Source organism: Vombatus ursinus, unplaced genomic scaffold (genome assembly GCF_900497805.2).
Source record: "Vombatus ursinus unplaced genomic scaffold, bare-nosed wombat genome assembly UNPS02014812.1, whole genome shotgun sequence".
Lineage (NCBI taxonomy): Eukaryota > Metazoa > Chordata > Mammalia > Diprotodontia > Vombatidae > Vombatus > Vombatus ursinus.
In genome coordinates this window covers 37,600,475-37,613,202 of record NW_020954590.1, presented here as the reverse complement: position 1 = coordinate 37,613,202, position 12,728 = coordinate 37,600,475, and the positions used below count along the sequence as shown (strand labels likewise).

At 34.3% G+C, this 12,728-nt stretch overlaps 1 protein-coding gene across 5 annotated transcripts in view; it reads right to left on the bottom strand.

The window, feature by feature from the left end:
• Positions 1 to 12,728, bottom strand: part of LOC114054137 (piezo-type mechanosensitive ion channel component 2) — a 527,965-nt gene that overhangs the window by 175,750 nt on the left and 339,487 nt on the right. For all 5 annotated transcript variants that reach the window (XM_027877280.1, XM_027877282.1, XM_027877281.1 and 2 more), the window contains exons 6-7: positions 10,403 to 10,613; positions 8,538 to 8,751 (exon numbers count right to left, since the gene is read on the bottom strand). In XM_027877280.1, coding sequence (XP_027733081.1) covers positions 8,538 to 8,751; positions 10,403 to 10,613 — 425 coding nt within the window. The remainder of the gene's footprint in view (positions 1 to 8,537; positions 8,752 to 10,402; positions 10,614 to 12,728) is intronic.

Here is a 12,728-nt window from a genome sequence, read left to right as displayed (position 1 = left end):
GGGCCATAGTTTCCTAAATTATTAGGTCAGGGTTACTTCTAGTTCTAAAATTAGAAGTCCATGTATCTGTTATTGTTTCTTGATACTGTATTTGTTCTCTGATCTCTCCTTGGTTTCTTATTCTTCCTTTCTTCCTAGATTACTTTGTTGTATCCTGTTAGGAATCTTTCATACTCTGTGACAAATGGGAGTGGAGAGAAACCTTCTTCAAGGCCTTGTGCTATCTCTTCTCACAAGTTGTTCAGACTGGACTACATTTGCATTATAAGTAGCTAACTAGCAACTACCTGAGGCAGAAAAGCACAGAACTCTCAATGTCCACATCCTCTGGTGAATTCATATTATGACTCTAAGAGTTTAGTCTTATTTCAAGTGAGTTTGGCTTCTTTGACATGAATCAAGGCCTAAGATGTGTTCAAATTACTTAGGTCAAGCAATAATTTTTCATATGGTTTCATTTTGTGACTGAAATGGTCATATATGTATACTTGACACTAGACTGACTCAGAACTTCTGATCTTGACAAGAGAAATTGGGTTAAGTTGGTTTTTCCACCTTTAGTTCTTTCTCTGTCAGTTGAATATTACATGTCATGTGGTACTCACAGGTTTCCTTGGTCTCTTTTGATGTGTTTATAATTCTGTGGCTTTAAAGAATGGACACTACTCCAAGGAAACAAACAAAAGTTGTAGTTCTTAAAAGGCACACTTCAATACCTGTTAGAGATACTGCAGTGGCTGTTGGTGTGGAGAATGCAAGTGTTTTCAAGGATCATTCAAGCTCAGAATGAAACAAGATTGATTTCACCAAAATGCAAAGGAAAGTGCTATCAGAAACAAACTAACAAAGAACAATGCCAAGAACTAACAAACTTGCTGCAGTATAACCTAATTCATCCTCATAATACAAGTGAAGACCTTTAGGGGAACCTGAAAGCTCCAAGGGTTGCTTTTAATTCCTCTACTATAAAATAACAGCTACTAGTCAATTTTATGAAGAAAAAAAATTGTGTCTTGGGAAAGACAATACAAAAAGATTGGAGTATTACAGAGGGAAAAGGTGATAATTTTACTAATGAAATTCACTTATTCATTAAGACTATACAAAAACCATTATCAGAAGATGTTCAGATAACTGTAAATTTTGAGCATCTTCAGTAGTTTATAAAGTATCTACTGAAAATGTTTTGAGGATTTTTTTTTTACTTCCTGGGAGCCTGCAAATTCTTGCTCCCCACTCCCAGAAGAAATTTCAAACACTGAAAAATGCACTGATGTGTTTATTGGAGAAGAAGAATTGCTCCTAATTAGAAAAAAATCTCAAATAGAGATGGAATAATATACTATCACCTTAACCATGTCATGAAAGGTTAGGAAATTTATCCTGGAAATGGAAATAAACAGGCTTCAGTGGCCTGGATACTCATCTGACCTAAGCCCTATTGAAAACCCATGGGCCATCATCAAGACTAGTCTTCCAAAAAGACATATTTAAAATCCACTACGATAAAAGTGTGGTTTCAGAGCGAAGAATCAAAGAATAGATTTTGAAATCTTGTGAAATCAATGGCAAATTATATAAAACAAATGACTAGAGTAAAAGGATATATTTCATATTCAATGTGTTTTAAAGACATAAAAAGTTGTAAAATTTATTGTCAATAAATTTTATTATTTTACATTGTATTTTCTATTGTCTGTAAATAAATTTGATTATTTTACATCATCCCACTTAATTCATATACCACTGTAGAAAATATCCTATTCCTTTATGTATATATGACATCTACTTAATACAAATGTGCATATATAGTAGACTCATCTAGGAACTGGAGCTCTGGAATAACAGGAAAAGGCTTGAATATAATTTTTTTTTATATTTACAAGCATAGAAATAGTAAGACCATTAACAGGAATAAGAGAAGAAAGTCAAGTGAGATTTTATTATGACTGTTAGAAAGTCTAACAGTCTATATTAGCCTATAATGCAAAATGATTCAATGAAATGTATTTATGTTAAAAACATTTGAACAAAAAGTTAAAATGTAACAAAAAGTAAACATTTGAACAAAAAGGTAACAAAAAGACTTTGGGCTCTTTGGCCGACTTATACTCTGAAGGATGCAGAGACATAAAAAGATGTATGTCCAATAATGCAACGACCTCTGTGGAGATAAATCTGTTGTACTAACTGAGGAAATGTCCTTTGACCCTCTCCCCTCCCTCCTTCCCAGGTATACAACTGCAATAAATGTAAGTCAGACCAATTGAAGGGAAGTAATCAGCATTACCTGGCTTGGAATTCAGCCTCTTAAAAAATGCTAAAGAATATGAATGGTGCCACCAAAAGCAGCAAAACAACAACAAATCCACTTTTCATTTGAGAGACTCAAAAGTGAAATATCATCTGTTATTTTCATTTATTTTGTAAAGTTGATGAGTGAAAGTATTTAAACAAGGTTCTTTGTTGTGAATAGAAAGGGTCCTCCTTCATTCATGGCAAGTGTTTTCATTAATTACAGAGGAGTTGTACTAAGTTTCCCACAACAATTAGCCATTTTTAGCCAGAATTGAATTTTATTCCTGGCTCTGCTACTAACTGCAGAGACTTTAGCATCACTTAACTCTTCTGAGACTACATATACTTTAGATGATGGAGTTAGATTACATTATCTCTAGTAATTTCCAGCTTAAGCATTGTATTACTCTACAATTATAACTTCTAAAGGTTTTGTTCTATTTTCGTGGGTTTCTCTCGCTTTCTCCCTTTGTCTATCTCTTTCTGCTTTTCCTTCCTCCCTTCCTCTCTCCTTCCTTCCCTCCCTTCCTTCCTTTCCTTCTTCTCTTCCTTCCTTCTTTCCTTCCTCTTTTCCTTCTTCCCTTCCTCCCTCCCTTCCTCCTTCTTTTAATGGTTATGCTATGCTTGCCTCATTAAAATCAGAAAGTAATATCAATACAGAATGCCATCAGGCAAATCAACTCATTTAATTTTTAACTCAAATTTTCTAAAGGGAGTATGCACTTAATTTAACTTTAACTTGTGTGAAGGAGCACTAATGAAATATAAACAATTTGGAAAATGAAACAATACCACTCACACTGATCAACTCCATCAAATAAATGCAAATAGACAATCATTAGTTATTTAGTAAGTACTTATATGTGCTAGGTATTTTGCCCATTACTGAAGAACTAAAGGAAAAAATGAGTCCTGCCCTCCAGGAGCATAGTGAGAAAACATGAAAACAACTAGGAACACACAAGATACATACAGAATAGATGGAAGACAATCTGAAAGGTAAAGGTTTATTTTTCCTTTAACTTTTGCCAATAAAGTCAAATGAAAGTATTTTTGATGGGTTAGTTTATATTCTTTAAAATTAAAGTGATAGTATTCTGTATATTTTTTCTCTCCACACTGGATGGCTTTCAGGTGAAATTCTTGCCAACCAGTCTCAATTTTAAAAAGTTTAATCTTTCTTGTGTATTTCTATTTACTTGAGCTCAGAACACCCTAATGTAAGACAGGCACACCAAATCAATCCCAGGCAAGGCTAGGCCAGGCCAGGCCACACTGCAAAAGGGTGTTCATTTTCTCAGTCTGGATCCTACAAAGGAAAATCAGGCAATGTCTAATAGAGTTGAGCATGTGCAAGATTGAGTGCATTCCTTTTGAACTAGGAGCAGGTTATCTAGAAGTCATACAACATAGTAGTCACCATAACTTGGTACTAACCATTGGGAGCTAAAATCACCAATGGAAAGATAATACATAGAGAAAGTCATCACCTTTCTCTACATTTTTCCACTGTCTTTTGTAATGTGTTGAAATTTTCTAGGATGATTACCCATTACTTCCCCTCTTCACCCATTTCATGCTCCCACACTACTTAGCTCTTTTTAAGGCTCAGCTCTAGTGATACTGACTTCAATCAATCATTCAACAAGAATGTATTAAGCATCTACTCTATGCAAAGAACTTTGCAAGGTGCTAGGCACATAAAAACATGGAATTAAAAAGCACCTGTCCTCAAGGAGCTTACATCCTGTGAAGAGAAACAGTATGTATATTTCGTCATTGTTGTTTAGTCAGTTCAGTCATGTACAACTCCTCATGACCTTATTTGGAGTTTTCTTGGCAAAGATACTGGAGTGGTCTGCCATTTCCTTCTCCAGCTTATTTTACAGATGAGGAAACTGAGGCAAAGAGGGTTAAGTGACTTGCCTAGAGTAACACAGATAGTAAATGTTTGATGTTGGGTTTGAATTCAGGCCTTCCTGACTCCAGACCTGGAACTCTATGCACTGTGCCCCCTAGCTGCCCAACATATATAAGTATATAAAATGTATATATATGTGTGTGTGTGTGTGTGTGTGTGTGTGTGTGTGTGTGTATTGACATAGATTTAACAGTAGAAACTATAGAATTCTATCTATTTTATAAACATCATGTCCACTTATCCTTTCAACTTTTTTTCCGCTTAATCTACATAGACATCTATTTAAACCCATGAGTTAGAGTTTTAGACCATGGAATGGTTGTTGTTGTTTTGTCTTTCTCTTTTACAATACAAAAATAAATATAGCTTCATTCCCCTGCTAATAAAACAATTATTACAATATATACATAATACATGTAGAACATGTAAAGATTTTTAAATGTTAAATAATGTGACTATTGTTTTATCAAGAAATGCTCCTTTAATAATTATTTTTTTCTCCCTTCATCATCAAACCCAGCCCAGACCCAAAGATTTAAGCATAAATAAGTTTTAAAACTTTTAAATTAGCCTTAAAAAATAAATTAATCTTAAGGAAGTTCATCTTTTAAGTGTATCAGAAGAATGTAAATTCCTCCAGAATGAGTAGGTGAGATAAAATTTAAAAAGCACTTAGCAGTGCCTGACATAGAATAGGTACTTAATAAATGCTTGTTTCTCCTTCCCATTCCCTATTTGTATTACTAGCACCTACTGTAGCGCCTGGCACACAGGAAGCCTTCATAAATATATATGATATAATTGATAGAAAATTCATTTATATTTGCACAATTAGATTCCAATCTTAAGATTGTTCTTTTTGACAAGGCAAGTAGAAGAAGCAAATGGAAGGTAATCAGTAAAAACACCAGCTAAATTCCCTCAGTGAATTGCTGTGAAGAAAACATTTGTGAGCCTTTAAAGCTTTTCCTTGATTCAATGTAAGGTGTATATGTCTACAAGGAATAGGACAAGTCAATATTCAATTAAAACAAAATCCCAGTATTTGACTCAAAGGGGTTTTAGGCTTGGAAGGGACCTGAGAAATCAAATATCCTCATTTTACAGATGAAAAAACTGAGGCTAAGATGGATTAAAATGTCACAAAATTAGTAACTAGGCAAACTACTCTTGTGATGTCAGAATCATCCTCTTTCAATTATAACCTACCAAAGAAAGGACTGGGTTTTGTATAAAGAAATCTTAGCCTGACATTAATTAATGAAAGAAAATTATTTTTAATGGGGCATCTATTTATTTCTTATCCTCAAAATCACCTTAGTTTCCAGCTTCACTTAGGTTATAGAGGACCATATGTGAAGCATATACTCAAATTACTGACCTAGCCTTCTAATAATACTCTCCAAAAACCAAAGAAAAATTAGGTTTGAAACTTAATGAAAGCTTATCGTAAAATTTGTCAATACATGATAGACTTAATTATGCTGAAAGTCAAATCATATTCTGACCAACAATGCCATGCTTACTCTAACACACCCACACACACCCACACACACACACATATATATATACACACATACACACACAACCCTTGAGGCAGATGCCATCTAGGTCCCTGAAATCTAGGTTCAGAGTCAGTGTTATTGAAAAGTGACTTTATTAAGGATTAGGTCTACCTTCCCTGGTAGGTAGGGGCATTACCTTCAAAAGAGCAACCCAATTGACAATGATTCTTTGATTGTAACAATTTACTATATCTTCAAAGACTTCCTAGTGCCCATTTATAAGGCAAATATTTGGAGAGCAGTTACACTCTCGACAAGGTCAGTTAGGACACAGAAGAAAGAAGAGCTGTCCAAAGGAGGAAAGGGACATTGAAAGAATAAAATGAGGCCATCAACACCATATTCTACCTATTTAACTTGTTATGTTAGGGTTCTACTCTATGCAAAAGAGTATAGGATATCTTAAAAGTCTTAGTGTAAATTTAAGTTTACAAAACTTCAAAAGAATAATGTTAAAAAGGGGCAACTAGATGACACAGCAGATAAGAGTGCAAGAACTGAAGTCTGGCAGATGCATGCTCCTGAGAAATCTGGCCTCAGAAACTTACTAGCTGTGTGACCCTGGGAAAGTCATTTAATCCTGTTTGCTCCAGTTTCCTTATACATAAAACGAGCTGGAGAAGGAAATGGCAAACCACTCGAAGAAAATTCAAATGGGGGTCATGATGAGTTTGACTTGACTCAAAAACAAAAATTGCTTAAAAAATTACCCCCCAAATTTTGAAAAGTTAATTATTTAAAATTTCAAAATAGTAATGTTTCTTATTAAAATTCAATCTAACCTCAGTTTTGTGCTGTACATCATTCTGGTCATTTTTTGGACTTTGCAAAAACTTTCATCAGCTGTTGCTCAGTGACTGAAAGGATTCCATTTGTAATCCTAGCCTTAAAAGTATCTGAATATAAAGTTTTGATACATACAGAACAGTTTTGAAACCCTGATGGACATAGATGTAAGTGAGGTAGCCAAGCACAAGTCTGAGAAAGTGCCATCCAGAAACTGTTGTAATACAATACATGACAGAATGTTCTATTGCATTAAAATTAAAATTAAAAAATGTTCTTCAAAATTTACAAAAGCAAATAAATATAAAATGAATATAAATAATTATATCTCCAAATGATATTTTTATAAGCTTGTAGCTTTTATACATTTCAAATTATTAAAGCTTAAAATTGCAGTAAGACTTTTTGGACACCCTATGCAATAAAAATAGTACATCAAACCCTTACTTTGAAAAAATTAAATTGTATTTGAACCTTTATTGGCAGAATCATTCCTCCAGTTTGCCTATCAGAGTGGTGCATCTAGAACTAAACAGCCAGAACAGGTTTATCCACACAACTTCCTACCCTGTCCCTCAAATTCCCATGTTAGACATTGTCTCACAACATATGACTTACTGATTTTGTTTGTCATCCTGTCCATTGATCTGTCCTACGTTGCTTGACCAAAAGCAATTATAGTTCACTATTGGCTCTCCTTGCACTGTTCTCTAGGTATTATTTTATTATGCCTATTTTACTTCTTCAAAAAGAGTTCTATCTCTCTGTGGCTGCTATTTATATATAGGAATAAGATAAGAACTGAGTCTGAATTGGGTTTAATGAAGATGTTTCTCGCAAGGATATTGAATAAGGTTCTTTTCAATTCTAAAATTCTCTGCTAAAGTAAACAACAAAAACAAAACAAAACAACCCTTACTTAAGAATATTTTTTCCTAGTCTTCAGCTTACATTTATCTTTGATACCAGAATTCACATAGTATGATTATTAGAAAAAAATTATTATCTTGTAGATGAAATTCTCAAAGTTTATAATATAAAAATGTTCCCAACATCAATAAATTTGCATGGTACAAAAACTTAAGCAAATGCAATTTTATATTAGATTTATTAATATTAATATTTTAAAAAAGAAACTGACTAAAATTTTTACTTGGTAGTGACCTAAAAGCTTGTTAGGGATTTATTCTTATAGAGATTTAGTTAAACTGCAATGAATTTAAGCTTTGGGACCAACAAATTGGAATTAAGTCAGATAAGTTTTAATTTTTTTTTTTTAATCATGGACACAAGTTACATGTTCCAATGTTGGTGTCTTTTCTTTGTTTTGCCAACAAACTGCCTCTAGGTGGCACAAAAGATCCTTTACTGTAAAACAAACAACAATAAAGACTGCCCCCTCCACCCTGCCTTTTATGGTGATATTTACTTTTCCAGTTACAGTATATCATCTCCTAAAAGTCAGCACTTAAACTCTGAGAAACTCAGTTCTTTCAACAAATTTCAAAACCATAAATTGAATGTCTGAAAGAGAAATGAGTAATGTGTAATCAAAAGAGGGGAGCAATATCCACATTGTAATATCCTTATTTATGTCATTTTTTTAAAATAAGTAATTCTTAAGTGCACATCAAAGACAGTCATTTTAATTTAAATATGTCCATAAAACATCTTATCCCTATGGAACATAATCTTGTTTAAAATGTCTATTGGCTATTTAGTTAGGAAAGGCTCATCTAGATCTTCATTGATTATAATCAGCTGAGGGGTGAAAATTTTTAAGAATTGGAGTTGGGATTGGTTTTCCATGCTTTATATAACATTACTTTTTTATGATATTTTTTCATTGATTCAGCTGGTTATTTTACGGCCTTTTGGGAGTGCTAAGTTGAGTAGCCATAACTATACATTAGCTTGGGGCCTAGCAGCCCAAAACAGCCTAGTCTACAATTTAAACGCACACTTACCTTGCATAGTAGTCTCCAGGTGGAACTGCTTCCTGAAAGAACTGGAACTGGTACAAATAAAGTCCAATCAAGTGCCCAGCAGAGAAGATGGCCATTAAAACGCAAAGGCAGCTGAATATCAGTGGGTCAAAAGTCTGGCACCAAGACCACCATGTGCATAGTCCCAAAAATACAAAGAAATATACTGATGAAGTCAAAGACGGTAACATCATACCTGAGAGGGGAGAAATGGAATTCTAAAATACTGATATGCAGCTGGAAAAGCATTTTTCAAATACAAACTACAACTAATTAGCATCATATATAATACTAAGGCTAGGAAATAACCATACAAACAAATCTTACTTCTACTTTCTAAGCACAGTAAACAGATATGTTTATCATCATTGAAATTACTTATACATTTATATATTCATTTTCCTTCTCCTACAATCCATCCCTATCCCAAATTTTTAGGAGGAAATGTGCAGTTTCTTTCTCCTTATCTCCTTTCTGATAGATTGCTTTGGTAGTCAACCGAAAGTTAATCTGGACACTTGTTCAAAAAAATTTTTGGAAATCTCTTCCTTTTCTGAGAATCAGATAAAAAATGCTCTGAGAAGTGTTAGCCATGGTAAAAGTATTATGACCAAGCTTTCAAAGGCTTCTAGCTAAAGAATTTACTTGCCTAATCTTTTTTCCCTACGTTAATGAACAAAGTATCTATTTCAAAGTGGGGATGTTCCCATAGAAATTTTAGTCTATTGTAATGCACAGAAGCTACTAATTTTCTGGATGGACTATGATTTCACTATCATTATAATAATGCAGCAGGTCATGGAAATTTATAACATATCAAAATTCTGTTCTACCCTATAAAATGTTATGACATAAGATAGCTAAACCACAGGGGTTGTGAATCCATCTCTGGTTCAGTTTGAGATAATTTTTTTAATCCATCTATTGAGCAGCATCTCTTTGACAACTGAAATATCTTCTTGCAGACTTTTTCCTTCAAAACTATTGATACATCTCCTGCCTCCATAATCTAAAATGGTCCTGTGATCCTGGTTTTGTGAGATATACAGTCTCCTCTAATGCTGTAATTAAAAATCCCAAAGGGAGGAGGGTGTAGAAGACAAAACTAGCATCATTATGCACCCAACTCAGTTGGCCAAAATGAGAGGAAAACACTGAGGGAGGAGTGTTTGGGAAGAGTTAGGGAGAGGTTATAAGCTAAATTAGGAAGGAGAATACTCTATGCCTAGTAGTTGGATTAAGACAATATGGTCACAAATAAAATGTGGATATCTATATTGCTCATGTCCTTATGCCATAAGATTCGCATTTTTAGATTATCTGTAATGCAATGTATTAACAGGAAGAAATAAAAGCCTGCAAGGAAGGAGCACACTTGCAGGAGGAATCTGAAAGTGGAAAGGGTTGGCAGAAACAATCTTATCAATGGGCCATGACATTTTTCTGGCATCAAATAACATCTATACTATACAATAGAATTTAAGTGGGGAAAAAAATCACCCAGGGTTTGAACATGAAACCCCCTCTTTGAGGACTCCTGTTATTAATTTAGTAGCATAGTGAAGTGGAAAAAATGCTGGTTCTAGAGTCAGGGGGCTTATGTTTAGATACCTACCACCTCTGAGGCTCACTCCTTGAGTGACTGTGGGCAAGCCAATTACCCTTCTTGGGCCTCAGTTTCTTCATCTGTAAGGCAAAGGAGTCTCTGAGGTCTCTTCCAGTTTTACAAGTTAGATAAGTGGTTGTTTTTTGGGAACATTTATTTCCTTATTCCTCCATGTGCCAAATATTCATTTGCTACATACTTAACCCAACTGAGGTCTTTGGGAACTACAAAAAGCACCAACCTGTTGAACCAAGTAAGATGGTCACAACAACTTTTCCAGCAGTAGCGATCATATTGCCAATGAACTCTTTCAATCTGGAAGCAAGTGAGGCAAACCTACGCAATATTTTTAATTTTGTACTTTCTTCCAATTCCCCTTCAATAGCATCTCTTGCATCTAAATCCTCTTCATATATCAAGGCTTCTTCAGAACTAGCTTTTTCTCCTCCAGCCTAAATGCAAAGCAGAAAATACTGCAATCAAGAATTCAATATTCTGTGAGCAGGTAAACAGAGATGATTTAAAAATAAGAGGATGACATGGAGTAAATTTTTTTCTCAAAACAATCCAGAAATATCATACAACTCATTAGGATTATTTTAGACTCTTCTTTCACCTTTTCCAATGAAGCAAACATAAAAAATGTAGGTAATTAATAATAATTTTAAAATAAAATCCTTTGGTATTTAATAATTTAATAATAATACCTAATCCTCTTTATATACAGATGTTTATGAAGAAGTAAAACTGCTGATTGGAAATACCTCTTTTTAAAAATCTTATATTCTATCAACTTTGATTTGATTTTTTGGCCCTCAGGGTAATGGGAAGTTATATCTGATCTATTCCTGGACTAGGACAGAGATTTGGGCTTAATCCAAAAGGTTTAGGAAATTCCTTTCTTTATGGAGATGGTCTTTGCTCTCTATTTCAGTGATATCTGCCTCTAGGCAAATGACTGTATACTGCCTGATTAGCAACATGAACAGCCTGTTGCTGCATTTACTTTTAAATAGATAGTATAACTTTATTGGTCCATCTCTTACCACTGCACTATTCTGGCATTGACATTTCTACACTACACTTTGGAAAGTAAGGACATCATGCAGAAAGTCTCCTGTGTTCATTCCTACAATGCATACTTTTCCCCAATATTTTTAAGTTCAGGAACCACCAGATGTTTTAAATCTCAAAACAACAATAAGTTTTCTTGGTGTCTTTTTAAGGTTTTAAAGGGTTAGGTTCAGAACCACCATCCAGAGCTCAAAGTAAGTCTTTTTGAAGCCTCAGAAAAGAACATCTTTTGTATTGTGATATTCCCATATCAATATATTTCCATAACATTTTTAGTTTCATTGGAAAGACTAATATTTGAGATACTCTTGAGATGAGAACTGAGAGATTTCAGAGAATAAAACCTGACTAATCAATTTTTTAGAGGCTCTTTGAACTAATCTGCCATCAGAACATTCACTTTGTCATTCTAATACATGAACACGCATTAATGTGATATAAAGAAAGTCATTAGAGAACTGTATGTCCTGGGGAGAGGGGTGATGTGTGAGTTGTGGAGGTGGAGTTTGGGGTGGAGGGTAGAGAAAGTAGATGAGTTGCTCACCAAATGACAGTGAGGGATGACAGTCACCAATAAATACATTGAAACTAAACAATAGAAATCTAAGTATACCTAATTGCCTAAGTCTTTAAGTGTCTAATTACCTAAATACCTAAATGCAGGTGCATAAGTTTTTAAACAACTAATTAATTACTGTATCTTAGTACTTAAGTATTTAAGTACCTGTGTACCTAATTATCTAAGTACATAATCATCTAATTACCTAAGTGTCTATGTTCCTAAGTAAGAATGATGAAGACAGCTAACATTCATATAATGCTTACTATAAACCACCACTTTATAATTATTATCTAATTTGATTCTCATAACAATACTGAAAGGTAGGTGCTATTATTATCCTCATTTTACAAATGAGGAAATTAAGGCCAACAGAGGACTTCACTAGAACTTAAGTCTTCCTGACTCCAGGCTCAGCACTCTACTCACTGTGCCACCTAGATGCCTAAATACTGAAGTGCTGAAGAACTTGTATGCCCATTTCCCCTACATATATTTATGTATCTATTCTTACAGTTCCTTAGGTACTTACATGCATATTGATGTACATATTTAAGTACCTATGTACCTGAGTGCATTTAAATACCTAAATACCCAAGTGCATTAATAGCTAATTGTCTAAATATTTAAGTGCTTAAGTACCTGTGTAACTAAGTACCTAATTATCTAAGTTGGGGCAGCTATGTGGAGTGTGGGGCCTGAGGTTAAGAATACTCTTCCTTAGTTCAAATCTGCCTGAGACTTACTAGTGTGTGACCTAAAAATTTCTTCTGAAAAGTGCAAATTCTTTCTATCCTGCCCTACAGGAAAATAGAAGAGGAAGGGGATAAGAGAAGGGAGAGGGTGATAAAAGGAAGGCAGATTAGGGGAAGGGTATTCAGAATGCATGTTGTCTTGGGATGGGGGGAGGGGAGAGATGGGCAGAAAATTTGAA